Consider the following 21,526-nt stretch of genomic DNA (forward strand, 5'->3'; position numbering starts at 1 on the left):
TAGACATTTCTGGTGAGGCCACTATCAGGGTATTTTAAGGGAATCAAAGAAATGTTCACTTTGCATTGTTCCACAGGTAGCCAGTGGCAAATAATTCCCTATACTTATAGGAGGATTTAGTAAATTTATAATCAGTTTAGAGGTTTATATATGTGAATAATATATTTACTGGAGTATTATATGATTCCTTATTTTGTCCTGTTTTGTTCTTTTTTCTTTTTTTCTTTTGTGTTTTGGTCCTTTTACTTTATCCATTACAATTCTCATTATTCATTATTGTTGTTGTTGATATACATGGAGGGGAGAAGTGTGGTGTTGTGCTATTGCTATACTGTTCTATTAATGATGCAACACTATTGGCCTTCGCTTAAAATTCCACAATACTGGGTTGTGAAATGCTGGTGCAGAGACCACTGAGGACCGGAAACAGCGACCGTCTAGAAGCTGGGCTATGAAGGCTTGGCAAGAGAATAAATACTTGTGCTTGGCACCGCACTTGGTATATCAGAGTATCTTCATAGAAACTCTCATACATGCCTTGATTTAGGGCTACTGGCCAGAGATCACCTTGCCAGAAGTGTGTGTGTAGGAGGACAGAGAAGAGTCCATCAGAATACTCAGGTGTACTTATTAGCAGCTTCTTCATACAATACCAAGAAAAACCTGATACTGACAGTTTGACTAGGGCAAACCAGTGCTATGCTATGGGACTTTGTGATCTGACAAACAGCCTTGGTGGGCTCTCCTCCAATGGTAAAGAAATCCATATAAAATTAATCTGTGAGCAACCATGCAAACTCTGAGCTGTGAGACTCGTGCCAAGCTATACAGTTGTGTGCCAAGCTATACAGTCTAGTGGAGACCTGTTTAATCTCACGATTTAAACAACTGCAATTAGACTAGTCTCAGCTAAGTAACTAACAAATCTGAAGAAAACACCAGGAAAAGATAAAGCCAATATGATGACTCAACAAACATCGATCATTCTCCAGCCACCCAGAGTCACTTTTCACAGCAATAGGTTTTAAATTTCTTCATTTTTGTTCACTGGCAGATATTGTTAAGGCTGTCTGAGTTTGTGAATCTCAGCCAATGACTGCAACTTGTTCCTTCCTCTGATTTTTCTGATCTAGAAAGTCAACATATGTTGAAGGTAACCTTCCTAACTGCTGGCCCAAATGTTCACATTGTCAGGGTCATGGTCATGTTCTGACTTTAATTGGTATGAAACCTAAATCAACAGCACAGCTCACTGTATGAGAAACACAGCACAGTCCTTTTATGTGGTGTAACTCATTCTCTAAATGTTTTTTTCCGATTAGAAGACCACATTGATGTCTATAGAGGAATCTCCAAGTCTGGCATTAGACAAGACCTTCCACTTTACTAATATTTTATGCATATTATATGTCCCTATAGGGAGTTTCAGGCAGCCCTGTTCACCCATTTGACTATTATTGTTTCATTCACAATTTTCATCCGCCCATTACAGCATAAAGCACGAGGCAGTGGGTCAGCCCACTTTAGCCATTGGCCACCTTCACTGTGACTGTATGTAGATGTGCTCCTTTTGAAAGGGCAGAATGCAATCGAAGTTCCCTTAAGTGCCACTGAATATTAGGACAATGTGTTCTTTTCAAGACCAAATAATTATTTTTGCTTTTAACTGTTTTTTTTTTTTAGATTTAGGAGGTCCCAAAAGTTTCCCCAATAACAAAGCTTTGCAAAACCGATGGCAAAACAATTAAGCATTGAAAAGTGAAAAGGCTGTTAGCCAGCACCTGCTATATTGGCTTTACAAATGCTTGTTTTTAAATTAAATAAACTGATAAGAATATTTTGATTAGGAATTAATTTAAGGTAAAAGTATGGTCTGTGCTACTGCTATGCTTTCTTTTTTCATAGTGTAAAATTAAATTATAATGGGACTATACCCTGGAGAGTCTGGAATGTTGACTAAGGGAATGGCATAACTTACCCTATAATCTCTGGAAACATTTTCTGACGGAACAGGAAGCTGACTGGAAATTGTAGCAGCAATAAGCTGTTTACACCACTCCACATGAGAACCAGTAGGGCTGTAGGAACAAAGTAAAGTAATCAGATGAGAAAAATGTCAGTCACTACGGCACCATTAGTTCAACTAACCAAACTTCAAGCTACCCAGTGCTACTGGACTTCACCTCCAGTGTTAAGATCATTTTTTAAAAACCTATTACAGTCAAACTTTAATACCATTCCTCTACCCAATCCTTTTACGTTATTTTCCAAATCATTGCAAGAGAAATTTCCTGTCATGTTTGTACAGTGAAACAATTTAAAACATATTTGGGCTTTCAAAAAACATGTGCAGTTCTTTACAAGTATATCAATGTTTAAACAGTGACACTATAATGTGGTTCATTTTCACATCCAAGCCCTGGCCTATTTGCCAGCAGTTCCCAAAGCTCAAATACAGTCAGAGTCAGTCCCACAAGGAGTTCTAATACAGTGCGGAATAAGGAGAACATATATATCTGACCTAATAGGTCAACAGGTGAGATAGCGGGAGATTGAACGTCTTACACTGTAATGTCAGAGCAATGTAGCAGGAGCAGAAGATTTTGCTGAGGCCTCAATGTTAATTAAGATAGCCAGGAAAGTACAGGCTGCATCCTACAGGGCACATGCCAGTGTAGGCCAGTGCACTGGAGTTGAGAACTTTGCTTTGAGCCGCAGCAGGCAGAAGCGGCAAACTCACTTAAAGCAAAGAGAGACTGGGGTCAGAAGACCAGTATACCTTAGCAGTATAGTACTCCAGCCGGGGAGCAGCAAACAAGGGAAAGCCTCATGGCCTGAGCACTAAATGAAGGAAGAAGATGCACGTTACTGCCCTGCAGAGCTGACAGCAATCTCAGATGTGCACTTTGGCAGGACTTGATCAGGCCATCATGGATAAACAACAATGGGGTACAACAACGCTCTTGTTGACTCCAGGTTGGCTGGTACGTGCTAGTTTCATGCAGAGCACCAGAGCAACACTGGGTTGCTATGTGGCTGACAAAAAATGCAGGACCACTTGTGGGTTAGACAAATGGCTTTTTGAGTCACCCTCAGACCTTTGATAGCCTACAGCCATGGCACCAACAAGGGGTTTTGTGATGTCCTTATAAAATGGAAATTCACAGTAGAGCTCTTTCGAGGAATTTAGGGTGAATCCTCATCCTGAACTGAGGAGTTAAAAGGAGAATTTTAGGAGGGCCGTAACTACTCACTGTGAATGGGAGTTTTACCTGGATGGATCAACCAATAAACAAGTCAAGGTGGACCTAAAAGTAATTATCCAGGGTCACGTAGAAGGACTAGAGATGAGCTCCTGCTGCAACATTGTCAGAATTTGGTGGAGTGTTCCAGGGAGTTGAAGTTACAATACTGAGAAATACATATATTAGGTGCTTAATTTAGTTCTCCAGCCAGATGAGGCAGAAAATGTTGAAGTAGACACCAAACTAAGGTACCTGATTCTCAGTCGAACAGACCACCAGATATTATACACACATGGGGTGCTTAAATTAGTTATTCAGTCAAATAAGGCAGAGGACAGTGAAGTAGACACCAAACTGTAGTGCCTGCTTCTCAGTCTAACAGTCCACCAGATATTTGACAAGAGTGCACCTCTCTACACAGAAACAGAGATTTAGAGTGGTAGCTAGGGAAAGAAGGGCTTCATAGCAAATAGGCAAGCGGGAAATAACACTAAAATGTGATACATCTAGTAGAGATAGCCAGTAAAAGACAAAGATTTACTGTTGCTGTCCTTAGATGTTGAGAAAACATTTAATAGAGTTAGATGGAGCTTTTTCAGAAAAGTTGTGAGGTCAAGGGGTTTTGGATTGCATTTCTTAAACATGGCTCAAGCAGGAAATGCAGCACCATAGGCCAATATAAGGATAAACAGCAGAGGGCTGTTCGAGGAATTGCTATACAGCGGGTCACTAAAATGGTTGCCCACTCTTCCCTGTTGTTTGTGCTCGACCCTGAGCCACTTGCACAGAGGGTAAGGCAAGCAGTAAATATACTGGGGGAGGAGGGGTAACTAGGGTCAGATTAATGGACCCAGTTTGCAGACTGTATCTTGGTCAGAATCAATTTGATCTCTGTAGCATCCGTTCCTAGAGCTTCAGGGATTCTGCTATGTATCAGGGTTTAGACTCAAACTGCATACATTTGAGGACCTAAATATCTACATTAAAATGGAAGATATAGGCTGGCTTCAGGCCAATTCTGTGTTTAAAATCAAATATCTTGGGATACAGTTTATGGGTTCGCTATCGGACCTATACACAGTCAACTCCTACCTCGGGTGCAGGAAATTAAGAGAGACCTAAAGCAGTGGCATAACTAATCACTAACGTGGGTGGGAACATAACTATTAAAATGTTCATTCTACCAAAAGAGCTTTTCTTACTCCAGCCTTTGGCTGTACAGGTTGAACTAAAATATCTGACCTTCAATATATTTGTTTTAGACTTTATAGCAGAGGGAAGAGTTTGAGGTACGCAGCCAAACTTGGGTGTCAACTAGATAAGACAGAAGGAATTAGGCAGTTTCAATTTTACCGTATACTACTGAGCTATGCACTTCAGGTAGTTCATTTAAAATGGTCTAAACAGGAGAAACAGAATTACATTGGTATTTTATAGACTACTTGTTAGCAGGGAGACCTTTATACAAGATTTCCGAGACGCCAAATCACCAGGAGAGCATACTTTCTCTTTGATTTGGTGTCCTAGTCTAGATTATTTGTCAGAAAATTGTAAATCCCTATTAGGTCCCAGGACCCTGTGGCCTTTTCAAAAAGCGTGCTAGATTTCAGTGTTATTGGGAGGTGGCGGGAGGGGGTATGAAGCCAGTATTAGGAGAGTTCCAGTTTGTTGGCTCTACGAAAACCACACAAGAAAAAAAAAAATCATAAAAGAACAAGAGCAAGCATTAAAAACCAAGCACTGACAACATCAATAGGTTTGGCTGTTTTATCTCCTTTGTGGATTGGCAAGTATATGTCTATAGTTCTGCAAGAACGTGAATGCGAGAATGAGTCAATGGTTTGTACAATGGATATAAGGAATGGTAAGTGAATGAGTGGATGTTTGGGGAGTACATGGATGAGTATGTAAAAAGTGAAGGAGCGCATGAAAGAATGGGCGCTTGGATGAATAAATAGATTTATGAAAGAATGAAAGCAGTGGTGAATGAAAAGCTACTTTGATTAGAGAGGATTGGTGGATGAATGGGACTTGTTGAACTGTTTTCGCAGCCTAAGACTGGGCCTTTTCAAATTAATGGTCCTCTGTTCCTCAACCCATCAAATATTGTTCCAACCTACCATCTACAGCATAACCCCCATGTAATGGCACAATATGCCAAGAGGAGCCCCCATGATTCCAAGGTCATCTAAGGCCAGGATTATACCACAGGTTGTCTGCATTATATTGGATTATGTACATTATAACAGGAATGAACAATATTATGTCAGAGTCAGCCTTTCACCAAGGGTAAGAGTCATCATGCCATGGATGCCCACAATAATATAATAATTACCACAATGTCAGCACAGGCATTATGCCAAAAGTGTGTGCCATCATGTCATGGGTATCCACACGTTGCCAAGAATTGTTACTATTATGCCAGGACTAGTACTGTGTTAAAATGACCACCATCATGCAAAGGATGGCCTTATTTTGGCAAGAATTACCATTATTATGCAGGTAACTCACTAAAATACCAGGGTCAGAATTATGCCAATAGCTGGATCATTAAGCCATGAGTATTCACAATATGCAAAGAATGATCACAACTATACCAGGAATGGGCATCATAACTAACACAGGGTAGGAAGAATTACCTTATGACACTAGTGACTGGAAATTCTGCTGTTTTTTTTTCCTGTGTCTATTTCCCTCCACTCCCCTCTCACGCACCCTACCTCCACCAACAGTGCTATAGACACTGTCCCGGAAGCTATCAGAACCTCTTTCGGCACCACCTTTATTTTATTGTCTTGTACAGCTTACCTTATCTGGAGCTGTTGTTGATGTAGACAGACTCAAGCTGCACAGCCACAACTGTGTCACCAAGTAGCCTGAGGAGCACTTCAGAGTACTGCGGTCTGTAGCCAGCTGAGAGGAGCAGGATCTAAATGATCCATCAAAGAACAGATGAGGAACAGCAAAGGGGCCTGCAGAGTGGTAGCTCCACAGCCTTTGTGTGCGGCACCAACCAAAGCACAGTTGAGAACTAGTGATGCTGAGAGTCACTTAGACTGGCAGTGTGTAGTAAATTATGTTTTTTATCTTTTAGAACCTTGGTGTTGTAAATTCTATCAGAACCTTACATTGTGTTCCAAAAGTGCTCTACTTTAAGTGCTAACTTTAGAAATTCAATAAAAATCCAAATACATTGAAAATGGTAAATAGTGTGAATTACTGTATGAGGGCTTTTCACTTTTTTCTGATGTAGGCAGTAATTACTGGACAGTACGCATGGAAAGTACTGTAATTTACCGCTGCACCACTAGCATAACAGAGTCTTCATTACTATATCACTCCAACTGGTACAAAAAGTTACTCCTTTTGTACGCTTAACACTCCAAGGATAGTGACGGTGAACAGTTAAAGCTTTAATACAGGAACTGGCAGAGGGTTTGGACTTCTACTAAATACCCTCACACTCAATGCCCCTTAACTTTGAAAACAGGTAGGTATTTCTTTCACAGGAAGGAAAATGTAGCAACTGCAATTATTAATAAAACAGTATAGCTAAATACCCTAGCACTTTCTGGAGACGAGATACAAACCCATTTATACCACTTATGCAGTAAGGCCGTAGACTACAAAAACATGGTGCCTTATCGACAAATGTGTACTAGAAGGAAGAACTCTGGTATCCCTGGCAAACTTCTGGAGCTCTCCAGTATATTACAGATGGTATTTCCTGTAATGAGGTAAAGGGACAGAGCTACCAAACATTAATATACAATGTATGAGATTTGCTACAATGTGCCTGCTGTCTGCATTAGTAATGTAGTAAACTTAGGTACAAGAATCAACACGTATTGGCCCAGGTTGTTCAGAATCAAGCAAATCCTAAAGAGGTAACCCAAAACCACTGCATGTGTAGGTCTCATCAAGCAGATTTGTGATGTCCTAGGATGTCAAGAGTCGAGTGCCCCAAAGCCTTGATGTCACTTAATTGGGGGGGGGTTACCAAAAATCCATTAAAGAGTTTATTTGGGCAATTTCAGAGTTCATTGTGGACTAGTTTCAGTCCAAATTGGTAACAGATCACGAATGAGGTATTACTGGTGATGGCTAGCAGAGTGCATTCCACGCAGGTACCAGATTTCAAGGGTCAAAATCAAGAATTACAGATGAGGGAGCACCTATAAGACCAAGATCAACCACTAAGGCAAAGGTTCACCAGTTTGAGTTGGTGAAAAGAGATTATGGATGCTGTTAGAATGAAAATGTCACTTACCCAGTGTACATCTGTTCGTGGCATCAGTCGCAGTAGATTCGCATGTTTTGCAATAGCTCGCCATCTGGTGTTGGGCCGGAGTGTTACAAGTTGTTTTTCTTCGAAGAAGTCTTTCGAGTCACGGGACCGAGTGACTCCTCCTTTTGTCTCCATTGCGCATGGGCGTCGACTCCATCTTCGATTGTTTTTCCCCACAGAGGGTGAGGTAGGAGTTGAATTGTAGTAATAGTGCCCATGCAATGGAGTGACTAAGTATGTACCTATTTAAGGTTGAGATGATACATATACAAATATTTGAAGGTAACTTCCAAACTGCTACAGGCTCCCGGGGAGGCGGGTGGGCACATGCGAATCTACTGCGACTGATGCCACGAACAGATGTACACTGGGTAAGTGACATTTTCAGTTCGATGGCATCTGTCGCTGTAGATACGCATGTTTTGCATAGACTAGTAAGCAGTTATTTCCCCAAAAGCGGTGGATCAGCCTGTAGGAGTGGAAGTAGTTTGAAATAATGTTCTTAATACGGCTTGACCTACTGTGGCTTGTTGTGCAGATAACACGTCTACACAGTAGTGCTTGGTGAATGTGTGAGGCGTAGACCATGTGGCTGCCTTACATATTTCTTGCATTGGGATGTTTCCTAGAAAGGCCATGGTAGCACCTTTCTTTCTGGTTGAGTGTGCCCTTGGTGCAATGGGCAGCTGTCGTTTAGCTTTAAGGTAGCAGATTTGGATGCATTTAACTATCCATCTGGCTATACCTTGCATTGATATTGGGTTTCCTGCATGAGGTTTTTGAAATGCAATAAATAGTTGTTTAGTCTTTCTGATGTTCTTTGTTCTGTCAATGTAATACATCAATGCTCTTTTGACATCTAATGTATGTAGTGCCCTTTCAGCTATGGTATCTGGCTATGGAAAGAACACTGGAAGTTCCACTGTTTGATTTAGATGGAACAGTGAAATAACCTTTGGCAAAAATTTAGGATTGGTCCTTAGGACGACCTTATTCTTGTGTAGTTGTATAAAAGGTTCCTGTATTGTAAACGCCTGAATCTCGCTTACTCTTCTTAGGGAAGTAATGGCGATGAGAAATGCCACCTTCCAGGTTAGGAACTGTATTTCGCAGGAGTGCATGGGTTCAAAAGGTGGACCCATAAGTCTAGTTAGGACAACACTTAGGTTCCATGAAGGAACAGGTGGTGTTCTTGGTGGTATAATTCTCCTAAGGCCCTCCATGAATGCTTTAATGACTGGTATCTTATATAGGGAAGTTGAATAGGTAGTCTGCAGGTATGCAGATATTGCTGCAAGGTGTATTTTAATGGAAGAGAAAGCCAGGTTAGATTTTTGTAAGTGAAGCAAGTAACCCACTACATGTTCTGGAGTTGTGTGTAATGGTTGTATTTGATTAATATGGCAGTAGCAGACAAACCTCTTCCATTTACTTGCATAGCAGTGCCTGGTGGATGGCCTTCTGGCTTGCTTTATGACTTCCATACATTCTTGGGTAAGTTGTAAGTGCCCGAATTCTAGGATTTCAGGAGCCAGATTGCTAGATTCAGCGATGCTGGATCTGGGTGTCTGATCTTTTGGTTGTGTTGTGTCAACAGATCTGGCCTGTTGGGCAATTTGATGCAGGGTACTACTGATAGGTCTAGCAGCGTTGTGTACCAGGGTTGCCTTGCCCAAGTTGGTGCTATTAATATGAGTTTGAGTTTGTTTTGACTGAGTTTGTTTACCAGGTAAGGAAGGAGAAGGAGAGGAGGAAAAGCGTAAGCAAATATCCCTGACCAGTTCATCCATAGGGGATTGCCTTGGGACTGTTTGTGTGGGTATCTGGATGCGAAGTTTTGGCATTTTGCGTTCTCCTTTGTCGCAAACAAGTCTATCTGAGGTGTTCCCCAGAGTTTGAAATAAGTGTTCAGAATTTGGGGGTGAATTTCCCATTCGTGGACCTGTTGGTGATCTCGAGAGAGATTGTCTGCGAGTTGATTTTGGATCCCTGGTATAAATTGTGCTATTAGGCGAATTTGGTTGTGAATTGCCCAACGCCAAATCTTTTGTGCTAGCAGGCTTAACTGCGTGGAGTGCGTCCCCCCTTGCTTGTTTAGATAATACATTGTTGTCATGTTGTCTGTTTTGACGAGAATGTATTTGTGAACTATTATTGGTTGGAAAGCTTTTAGTGCTTGAAAAACTGCTAGAAGTTCTAGGTGATTTATATGCAGTTTTGTTTGATGTACGTTCCATTGTCCTTGTATGCTGTGTTGATCGAGGTGTGCTCCCCACCCTGTCATGGAAGCATCTGTTGTTATTACGTATTGTGGCACTGGGTCTTGGAAAGGCCGCCCTTTGTTTAAATTTATGTTGTTCCACCACAGAAGCGAGAGGTAAGTTTGGCGGTCTATTAACACCAGATCTAGAAGATGACCCTGTGCTTGAGACCACTGTGATGCTAGGCACTGTTGTAAGGGCCTCATGTGCAGTCTTGCGTTTGGGACAATGGCTATGCATGAAGACATCATGCCTAGGAGTTGTAATACCATCTTTGCTTGTATCCTTTGTGTTGGATACATGCGTTGTATGATGGTGTTGAAATTTTTAATTCTTTGGGGACTTGGAGTGGCTACTCCTTTTGATGTGTCTATTATGGCTCCTAGGTATTGTTGTACCTTGCGTGGCAGAATGTTGGATTTTGTGAAGTTGACGGTGAACCCTAGTTTGAAGAGGGTTTGTATGATATGATTTGTGTGATTTGAGCACTCTATTAACGAATGGGCCTTGATTAGCCAGTCGTCTAGATATGGGAACACATGTATTTGCTGCCTTCTTATGTGTGCAGCGACTACCGCTAGACATTTGGTAAAGACTCTTGGTGCGGTTGTTAATCCGAAAGGCAGTACCTTGAATTGGTAATGTATTCCTTTGAATACAAACCTTAGGTATTTCCTGTGCGATGGGTGTATTGGTATATGGAAATAAGCATCCTTGAGGTCTAAAGTTGCCATGTAGTCGTGTAGTTTTAGCAATGGTAATACTTCTTGTAGTGTGACCATGTGAAAGTGGTCTGATTTGATGAAAGTGTTCACTACTCTGAGGTCTAGGATTGGTCTCAGCGTTTTGTCCTTCTTTGGTATCAGAAAGTACAGTGAGTAAACTCCTGTGTTTATTTGTGTGTTTGGCACTAATTCGATTGCATTCTTTTGCAATAGTGCCTGCACTTCTATCTCCAGGAGATTGGAATGATGTTTTGTCAAATTTTGTGCTTTTGGTGGTATGTTTGGAGGGAATTGTAGAAATTCTATGCAATAACCATGTTGGATAATTGCTAGAACCCAAGTGTCTGTAGTGATTTCCTCCCATGCTTTGTAATAATGACTTATTCTTCCCCCCACTGGTGTTGTGTGGAGGGGGTGAGTGACATGTGAGTCACTGTTTAGTAGTAGGGGTTTTGGGGCTCTGAAATCTTCCTCTATTCCTAGGGAATTGCCCTCCTCTATATTGTCCCCGAAAACCTCCTCTATACTGTCCCTGGTAACTGGACGGTGTTGCTTGTGAGGTGCTGGCTTGTGTGCTCTGACCCCGAAACCCCCCTCTAAAGGGTGTTTTACGGAATGTGCTGTAATTCCCTCTGCTCTGCGGGGAGTAGAGTGCGCCCATGGCTTTGGCAGTGTCCGTGTCTTTTTTGAGTTTCTCAATCGCTGTGTCCACTTCTGGACCGAACAGTTCTTTTTCGTTAAAAGGTATATTGAGAACTGCTTGCTGAATCTCTGGTTTAAATCCAGACGTTCGGAGCCATGCATGCCTTCTGATAGTTACAGATGTATTAATTGTCCGTGCAGCTGTATCTGCAGCGTCCATGGAGGAGCGGATCTGGTTGTTGGAAATGGTCTGTCCCTCCTCAACCACTTGTTTTGCCCTATTTTGTAGGTCCTTGGGCAGATGTTCAATGAGATGTTGCATCTCATCCCAATGGGCCCTGTCATAGCGCGCAAGTAGTGCCTGGGAGTTCGCGATGCGCCACTGGTTTGCAGCTTGTGCTGCGACTCTCTTACCAGCTGCATCGAACTTGCGGCTTTTTTTATCTGGGGGTGGTGCATCTCCAGATGTGTGGGAGTTGGCCCTTTTCCTAGCTGCTCCTACAACGACAGAGTCTGGTGGCAGCTGTGTAGTGATGAAAACCGGGTCTGTAGGAGGCGCCTTATACTTTTTTTCCACCCTTGGTGTGATTGCCCTACTTTTGACCGGCTCCTTAAAGATTTCTTTTGCGTGCCGGAGCATACCAGGGAGCATAGGCAGGCTTTGGTATGAGCTGTGGGTGGAGGAGAGTGTGTTGAATAAAAAATCATCCTCGACCTGTTCTGAGTGGAGGCTTACATTGTGAAATTGTGCTGCTCTAGCCACCACTTGAGAATACGCGGTGCTGTCCTCTGGTGGAGATGGCATCGTAGGGTATGCCTCCGGACTGTTATCTGACACTGGGGCGTCGTATAGGTCCCATGCGTCTTGATCTTGGTCACCCTGGCTCATGGTGGTGTGAGCTGGGGAGTGTGATGGAGTTTGTGCTGGTGAGACGTTAATCACGGGCGGAGGAGAGGGTGGTGGGGTAACTCTTTTCACCACTTTTGGTTGTGGTGTCTGTTCAGTTTGGAACTCCAACCTTCTCTTTCTTCTAATAGGGGGAAGGGTGCTTATTTTCCCTGTCCCCTGCTGTATGAAAATACGCTTTTGCGTATGGTCCACATCAGTTGATTGTAACTCTTCCTCAAACCTATGCTTTTGCATTTGGGAGGTTAGCGAGTGCTCTTCTGTATAAGAGCCTGAAGCTGGGTCGGTTGCAGTTTGTTTCGGGACCGAAACTTTGTCTGCGTCCTTTTTCGGCTCCGAGGTGACTTTTTTCTTTTTCGGGGCCGAAACCTGTCGGCGTCGATCTTCTTCGGGGCCGCTGTCTCGGCGTCGAGCTGTGTCTACACCGGCATCTCGGTGTCGATGCTTGTCTCCAGCACTTTCTCGGTCCCGAGAAGGCTGCGTGCCGGTGTCTCGACCGGAGTCGGACGATCTCGGCACTGATTGGGCCTTTTTCGGTGCCGACGGTCGGTCACCAAATTTATGGGTGGAGCCATGGCCTGGTGGCAGTGGCGTCCCCTGGGCCTTGTAAATCTTCCTCTGAGTGGTTTTCGACGTCTTACTCACAGTTTGTGTATCGTCGAATCCTTCGGAGTCTGAGTCTTGGATCGAGAAGGTGCCTTCCCTCTTCTTGTTCCTCGAACTCTCGGTGGGCTGTCGGCGCGGACGCCATCTGAAGTCTTCTGGCTCGACGGTCTCGGAGTGTTTTTCGGGACCGGAACGCACGACAGGCCTCGCAGGTGTCTTCACTGTGCTCAGGTGACAGGCACAGGTTGCAGACCAAGTGTTGGTCTGTATAGGGGTATTTATTGTGGCATTTGGGGCAGAAACGGAACGGGGTCCGTTCCATCGGCGTTCTTCAGCACGCGGTCGGGCCGACCAGGCCCCGACGGGGGATCGAAAAACTACCCCGAAGGGCACCGGAGCTCTTCGATCCTTCGACGCGGTGTTGAATCTAACTACGCCGATCCCGAACGCAACAATACCGACGAAAATCTTCCGAAATTAGCTATCTTTCCGTTCCGAAACTCGGAGCGACAGGAACACGTCCGAACCCGATGGCGGAAAAAAAACAATCGAAGATGGAGTCAACGCCCATGCGCAATGGAGACAAAAGGAGGAGTCACTCGGTCCCGTGACTCGAAAGACTTCTTCGAAGAAAAACAACTTGTAACACTCCGGCCCAACACCAGATGGCGAGCTATTGCAAAACATGCGTATCTACAGCGACAGATGCCATCGAACATGGGGTTTCTAATTGACAGTCAGTTTGCACCCTGTCCAAGTAGAGACCCTCACTCTAGTCAGGGTAAGGGAGATATACAGCTCAGATAACCCCTGCTCACCCATTGGTAGCTTGGCACAAGCAGTCAGGCTGATCTCAGAGGCAATGTGTAAAGTATTTGGACCAACACACACAGTAACACAGTGACACCACAAAAGGACTCCGCACCAGTTTAGAAAAAAAGCCAATATTTATCTAAATCAAACAAGACCAAAACGACAAAATTCCAACCTCCACAAGCAGAAATATGAATTTAAAAGATTAAATCCCAATAAAAACACGCAGAAACACAATAGCTCCAACTCGGGCTATCATGACATTGTTGACGGAGCAGTTCCCAACAGTCTGACGCCACTCTCAGGTAGGGCGGCGACGGTCTCGGAGTTGCACGGACCCCCAGGTACAGTATCTTTGGTAATGAGGAAAACAGGCTGGTGCACGGAGTCGGGGAGGTAAGGCATCACTGGATCCGGTGCGGCATTGCCTCCTTACTGCAGAACAGGAGAGGTGATGTGGCGTTGGGGCGAGGCATCGTTTCCTTACGATCCGACGGGGTCGCTGGATCCAGGGGGTTAAGAGGTGGTGGGGTGACCTCTCTGGGTCACGGCTACGAGGCTACAGGTGCCACAGCAGAGTCAGGTATCACAGACGTACGTGACACGGCACTCTGAACTCACGATGTCTAGAGGCTGTGGCAGCGTCTGGCCTGCGACGTCAGTTGGAGTCATCGCACTCCAGCAGGGAACACGGCTTCGAGTTGCAGGCAGTGGTGCCGGTTCTGGAGTTGTCTGGAGTCGGTGTGCCTGGTCTTTCTTGGTTTCAAGCCAGCTTTCACTCCCAAAGGCCCAGGAACTGGACTGGCACCACTTGGCGAGTCAGGGTCCTCAGCAGGAGTAACCAGGTGCTCGCAGGTGAAGTCTTTTATGTCCCGGAGACTTCTTAACAGGAGGCAAGCTCAGTCCAAGCCCTTGGGGAAACTTCACAAGCAGGATTTCAGAAATAAAAGTCCAGCCCTTCCCCTCTTAAGGCAGACGCAGCAGCAGCAGGCCAGCACAGGAAAGCAAAGCAACAGGCAGAGTGGCAGGTCCTCCTCAAGCATCAAGTGCTTCTCCGTGGCAGAAGTTCCTCTTGAACCAGAAGTAATCTAAAGTTGTGGGGTCAGCAGTCCAATACTTACACTTCAAAGGAAAGTCTTTGTAGTGCACAAGACTCTGCCCCTTCCTTGCCATGCCCTAGTCACATTCTAGGGGGTTGGAGGCTGTATTGCATGAGGGTAGGTAGAGCCCTTTTAAGTGCATGTGTCAGCTCCTCTGTCCCTACTCTAGCCCAGGAAGACTCATCGGGATATGCAGGACATATCTCAGCTCCCTTTGTGTCACTGTCTAGAGTGAATTCACAAACAGCTCAACTGTCAATGTGACCCAGACATGGATTCAGCAGCAAAGTAGAGACACAGAATGGTTAAAAAAACAATCTAAAACCCAACTTTACCAAAAGATGTATTTTAAAATAGTGAGTTCAGAGACCCCAAACTCCAAATCTCTATCTGCTCCCAATGGGAAACTGCAGTTAAAAAGATATTTAAAAGCAATCCCCATGTTAACCTATAGGAGAGCGACGCCTTGCAATAGTGAAAAACGTACTTGGCAGTATTTCACTATCAGGGCATGTAAAACACAAGTGTATAAATCCTACTTTTTAAATACACTGCACCCTGCCCATAGGCCTACCTAGTGCCTAACTTAGGGGCGACTGACATGTAGTAAAAAGGGAAGGTTTGGGCCTGGCAAGGGGGCACACTTGCCAGATCGAACTGGCAGTTTAAAACTGCACACACGGACACTGCAGTGGCAGGTCTGAGACATGTTTACAGGCCTACTCATGTGGGTGGCACAATCAGTGCTGCAGGCCTACTAGTGGCATTTGATGTACAATCCCTGGGCACACATGGTGCACTATACTAGGGATTTACCAGTAAATCAAATGTGCCAATCATGGAAAACCAATTACCAATATCCTTCAGATAGAGAGCACTTGCACTTTAGCACTGGTTAGCAGTGGTATAGTGTCCAAAGTATCAAAACCAGCAAAAAATGAATTACAGCACAGGGTCCAAAAACAGCAGGTCAGAAGCAAAAGGTACAGGGAAACCACGGCAAGAGCTGCCAGGTTTAACAGGTGTCATCAAGCATACCTACTCTTCAACCTTTACGATTCTTGTGAAAAATGTGGAGGACGGCAATGTGGCTGGTGTCCTGAGTGGCAATTGTGGCAGAATCTTTTGAAACTCTCCAGGTCGCATGACAGCTTCAAAATGCAGTGGGGACATTGAGAATACAATGACTTGTCACAGACTGAGGGTTACATAGACTGAAAGAAAGAGGGAAATGTTTAGGTTTGTGCTCTTTGCAACCATAGGTTTTTGCCATTTAGTGTAGAGGAATACATGAAGTGTCTGGTAGCTGGTTTGTTTAGTCAGTCGATAACTGAGGTGGTAAGGTTGAGTAAGAGCAGAGGTGTGTGACAATATGGAGTAGTGAGTAATATAAATAACCCCAAAAAAGTGAAGCTTTATGAAGTGCTAAGTAGAGAAATATGATGAAAATAGCAAATCATATGAACAAATGTTTGTAACTTACTTCTTTGGGGCTGTAAATAGTTTGGAAAGGAAAGTTATTTTACAAGGTGACCAAAATAATGGAGTGAACCATTTGATTATTTAGGGGGCAAAGCAATGCTCATTAAGATATGTACAATAGGGGGGCGTGGCTTCGGGCGTCAAGATGGCGGTCGCACTCTGAGAGTGCTCTGGGCCCCTCCGTCATCCGCCCTTAACTACCGCGGTCCAAGGGAGCAAAAAATGCTATACATGGCTCCCCGGCGTCCCGGGGGCCCGTAGAGAGGTCTGCTGGGGCGATCTGGTGGGAAGCCGGCGTCCCGCCTTCACATAGCGGTCCGGCCGATCCCGTGAAGAAGTGTTCAAGATGGCGGCCGCGCGAGATGCACCCGGCGGAGCTGATACGGGCTTGAGAGCCCCGCCGGAGACGAGTGCTGCAGGTTGGAGAGCGGCGGGAGGCCCGGAGAGGGCTGGGGCGTGCTCTGGCGGTGGATCCCGGCCGCTGGAGTGCCGACGAGCCCCCCGCCTCTCGTCGAGGCGGAAGACGGCGGGTGAGCGGCGCCGCGCCGACGCGCGGAGGCGCGGGTGCGGCCCGAGCAGCTTGCGGGACCGCACTGAGGCCGCTGCAGAGGCCCTTTCCCCCGGGGTCCTTCTCCTAGCTGGAATTAGGAGCTGGAGGCGTGCTGGGGATCAGGACACGACCGGAGATCCAGGTGGTGCCCCGGGGGGGCAAAGATGTAAATCGGAGATCGGAAGGGGGTGGAGGGGAGAAGACAAGCAGTGACATCCCCACCCCCCCCATCCTTGCAGCGGCGGGAGAGGGCCTGAGGGCCTGGAGGCCTGGTTCCTACCTCCCTCGGGCCCGGATCCAGACGGAGCACGGGCTGGACTGCGGCAGAACCTAGACTGCGGGCTGAGCAGTAGAGAACAACACCTTGGGACATTCGGATACCCTGGTCAGAATCGACTCGAGAGATTGAGAGCCCGGTCGTGACGGAACGGGGCCTACGGCGGGGGCAGAGAGGCCTTAAGGTGGAGAAGCCTCGGTCTGGGTCTTGGACGGGTCCCCCCCACCCCGATGGAGAGAGCGAGAAAGGGACCTGAAAAGAAGGTGCCAACGGTGCCAACGCTAGCCGCCCTTGCGTGATCGGACACTGCGAACCCCCATACAGTCCAAGGCACCGGACAACACACCGAATTCTCAGGCTTGAAACCGCATTAAAGAAGGTGTGGCCCACCTGACACCCGCTTCAAGTGCCACGATGGGAAAAGACAAAACGAACAAACAACCTCCGCCCTCCCAACAAAAAATCGACCAGTTCACGACTACGATGGGCCAACAGGGAGGGGGAGAAGTGGCTGGTGGGGGCCCGGCCCCAGACGGGGTGAGTGCCATTCTCCAAGCTATTCAATCATCGCAGATGGCTGTGGAAACGAAAATTGGAGAGGTGCGAGTGGACATGGGCCTCATTAGGCAGGACCTTAGGAATGCAGTAACTCGAATTACGGAGGTGGAAACCCGAGTTTCCCAAACCGAAAGTGATTTGTCTGACCTCAAAACCAAAGTGGCCCAACTACAATCCCGAACAGGCGAGCTTCACCGCCGCGCAGAAGATGCGGAAAACCGGGCCAGACGCAACAACCTACGCTTCATAGGTTTCCCGGAGGGCATAGAGGATGACAAGGCCGTCGAATTCCTGGAGAGGTGGATTAAATCTTGGATGCCGGACCAATCCCTCTCGCCCCTGTTTGCAATTGAAAGAGCCCACAGGGCGCTCGCGCCTCGCCCACCCCCGGGCGGCCCGAAGCGCCCGATGATCGCACGATTCCTTAACTTTAAGGACAGAGACAATATCCTCAGGGAGGCAAGGCGGCAAGACGGTACGCAGTGGGAAAACCACAAAATCCTAATTTTCCCGGACTACACCAGAGAAGTCCAAACCCGCCGTAGGTCGTACGAACATGTTAAGCAAAAACTTAGGGCAATGCAACTCTCGTACATGCTCCTTTTCCCCGCACACCTCAGGGTCCTCATGGCTGGGAAAGCTTATTTTTTTAAATCTCCTGAGGAGGCTTGGGACTGGCTGACAGAGGAGGGCATCGGAGCCCGAAAGGGTCCCCCCATAACCACTGGAAGAACCCCACATGTCGAGCCCTCGCCGTCGGGGGGGCCCCGGAGGAGCCGACGACGCACCAGATCCCGGAGAGGCAGACAGAAAGACTCGATCGCTCCGGCAGAGGATGGAACAGCCCGGGACCCCAATCCTCATACCGAGACTAGCACTGAGGCTCTTCCGATGCCTCGGACACCGTCCCAGCCCGCCGAGGACGGGCGATTGAGTCAGTCTCCGGTACTCGGCTGACGGGATATGTGAGGCCCCTGCGCGAGACGTGGGGGGATTCGGGCTACGTTTGATCCACTCAGGCGACCCCTGGCGAGACTAACATTGATAGCACCGAAGACTTCCTAGAGTATGGTGTTGAACGCTTGATTTGTGACTGCTAATTGCAATTGATCCGAAGGAAAGGAGGGGTCCATCACTCCACTCCAACGACAGCTCCACTGGCTGTCTGGTTTTGGTTGGGTACATGGGCGACAGATGCTTCCGGGGGCAGAGTATGGGGAGGGGGGGGAGTTCAGGGAGAAGGGGAAGTTTAAGTTACGTTTAAGAGGCGACAAGTTAGTTAGCCTGGTTTGTAAATTTAGAATTTCGCAGTCACGTTCGAAATGGTCATCCCAGGGCCTGCACCCACACATCCAAACATGCCCAACATCGGCACACCTCACGCTTGGTCCTCAGTAACCCAGGTCCTCTCCTGGAATGTAAATGGCCTATTAGACAAGATCAAAAGATCGGCAGTATTTAATACCCTCCGCAGGTATTCCCCCTCAGTGGTTCTCCTGCAGGAGACCCATCTTCTTGGGTCCAGATGCCCTATGCTTGCGAGGGGAGGATACGATAGGGTATACCATGCAGGATTTTCCAGAGGCTCTAGAGGAGTGGCTATTCTGCTCCATCGATCTCTGCCCATGGTGATCACTTCCACGCAATCTGACTCACAAGGTAGATTCATGGTAGTCACAGGGACTCTTCACGGACAGCCGCTAAACTTGGTATGCGTATATGCACCCCCGGCAAATCTTGACTCCTTCCTACTTTCGCTCCACTGAGTAACCTCAGGATTACCCCAAGGAACCACCCTACTGGGTGGCGACTTCAACGCGGTCCTTGACCCAAAGCTGGACATCTCTGGGGAAACTACCATAAATAGATCCAAGCGGGCCTCAGCCCTAAGTAATTGGGCGGAGAGCCTCGGCCTGTGTGAAGTGTGGCGCACTTGGCATCCCAGAGAACGCCAATACACACATACTTCGGCAGCCCACCAGACGCAGTCCAGAATAGACCTGGTGTTCATGCCCGCCCTAGATTTCTTAAAAGTCGCAGGGGCAGAGATTCTTCCACGGGGGGTCTCCGACCATGCACCAATACGAATCCGACTGGGCAGAGCAGACCTTACCAGACGGCCTATGTGGCGCTTGAATGCGTGGCACTTACAAGATAAAGAGTATACCCAAGATATCAGGTCGCACCTCAGCCAGTATTTCGAATTAAATGAGGGCTCGGTTCGGTCCCCGGGAATGCTATGGGCTGCCTGCAAGGCCACTATTAGAGGTCACGCCAGAAGCATTCTTCGGTCCCGTGAACGGGATCAAAACTCACAGATCACCGAGCTAGAGAACAAGGCCCGGAGACTCGAATGCCAACATGGAAACTTGGCATCTGCCTCGACTATGAGGAAACTGACCAGGGTAAGAGAGGATATCAAACATATAATGCTAGAATCGGCCAAGCACATGTGGAGAGCCTCAGCAGCCCGAATCTATGGATGGGGGGATAAGAACGGGAAGCTACTGCATTGGCTGGCCACCCGCCCCATGGCTAACAGAATTATACCGGAGATCTTAGATGACTCGGGCACCCTTGTCAAAACAGCAGTGGAAATCGCACATAGCTTCGCCTCCTACTACGCCCGTCTATACGCTGGACACCCACGCCCTGCTGTTGAGAGAGAGTCCCCCCTACTAAATGAGATTACCCTTCCCGGGGTATCCCCAGAGGCGAGAGACAGACTGGACGAGGCCATTGGTCTTGTAGAGATCTGCAGCGCAATATCGGGCCTGGCATCAGGCAAAACACCAGGCCCCGACGGCTTTCCAGCGGAATTTTACAGTAAATGTAGTGATATTCTGGGCCCCCACCTGCTCAACATGTACGAAGAAGCGGAGAATCAAGGCCGCTTCCCAACAGAGATTGATCAAGCCACTATTGTGGTGATCCCCAAAACCCAACCCCCATCACGACACTGTTCGGCGTGCCGGCCTATCTCGCTCCTAAATGTGGAAGTCAAGGTGCTTTCTTCGATCCTTGCTTCCAGACTGAAGGAGGTAATGCCCACGCTGGTGCATCCTGATCAGTGTGGTTTTATGCCCACCCGTAGCACAAGGCACTGCATCAGACGACTACACCTTGCTTTGGCACACCGCGAGGCGCTATCGCATACACAATTGGCACTGCTTTTACTCGACTTCGAAAAGGCATTTGATACGGTAGATTGGTCCTACCTCGAACAGGTCCTATATAAAAATGGGCTTGGACCTAAATTCCGGGGATTAGTGAAACTCCTATACTCTAACCCGACTGCCCGTATCAGGGTGAATGGAGTGGTCTCCGATCCAATCCCCATTGGCCGTGGGACTCGGCAGGGATGCCTGTTATCTCCCCTGCTCTTCGCACTAGTGGTAGAGCCACTGGCGATATTACTGAGAAGCGATCCACTGATCGAGGGCTGGCGCTGGCCCTCTGGTTCGGAGGACAGAGTGGCCTTGTACGCGGACGATGTGCTCCTGTACATCTCCAACCCATCCAAAAGCGGCCCACGCGTTCTAGAGATCCTTAGACTTTTCGCGGAAGCCTCAGGACTGACCCTGAACCCAGCCAAATCTTTGCTGATTCCCCTTCATTGCGCACGCGACTGTATAGATTGGCAACGAAATATCCCTGTACGGAAAAACAGCTTCAAATACCTCGGGATACACATCTCACTTCTCCCCGAGCTAGCGTGGGAACTCAATGTCACGCCGCTTACAAAGAAAATCAAAACCGACCTTCTGCGCTGGAAGGCCCTCCCCCTGAATCTACTTGGTAGAATAGCGCTGTACAAGATGATGATCCTCCCCAGGCTCTTATACCTCCTACAGAATTTCCCACTCCCCATCCCCGTGAGATGGTTCAAGGAGATGGACTCTTTAGCACGCCAATTCATATGGAGTAGCTCACGTACAAGATTGTCGCTAAGAACCTGTCAGAGGGATGTATATGAGGGTGGACTGGGCATGTCGAAAATTCAATACTATTATCTAGCGATGCACACACTTGTAATCAATGACTGGATGGGAGGTGGATGGACAGACCTCGC

At 47.0% G+C, this 21,526-nt stretch overlaps 1 protein-coding gene across 3 annotated transcripts in view; it reads right to left on the bottom strand.

The window, feature by feature from the left end:
- MTMR1 (myotubularin related protein 1) overlaps positions 1-21,526 on the bottom strand; it is a 403,694-nt gene that overhangs the window by 339,095 nt on the left and 43,073 nt on the right. For all 3 annotated transcript variants that reach the window (XM_069212405.1, XM_069212404.1, XM_069212403.1), the window contains exon 2: positions 1,979-2,078. In XM_069212405.1, coding sequence (XP_069068506.1) covers positions 1,979-2,078 — 100 coding nt within the window. The remainder of the gene's footprint in view (positions 1-1,978; positions 2,079-21,526) is intronic.

The sequence above is a fragment of the Pleurodeles waltl genome, chromosome 2_1 (assembly GCF_031143425.1).
Source record: "Pleurodeles waltl isolate 20211129_DDA chromosome 2_1, aPleWal1.hap1.20221129, whole genome shotgun sequence".
NCBI lineage: Eukaryota > Metazoa > Chordata > Amphibia > Caudata > Salamandridae > Pleurodeles > Pleurodeles waltl.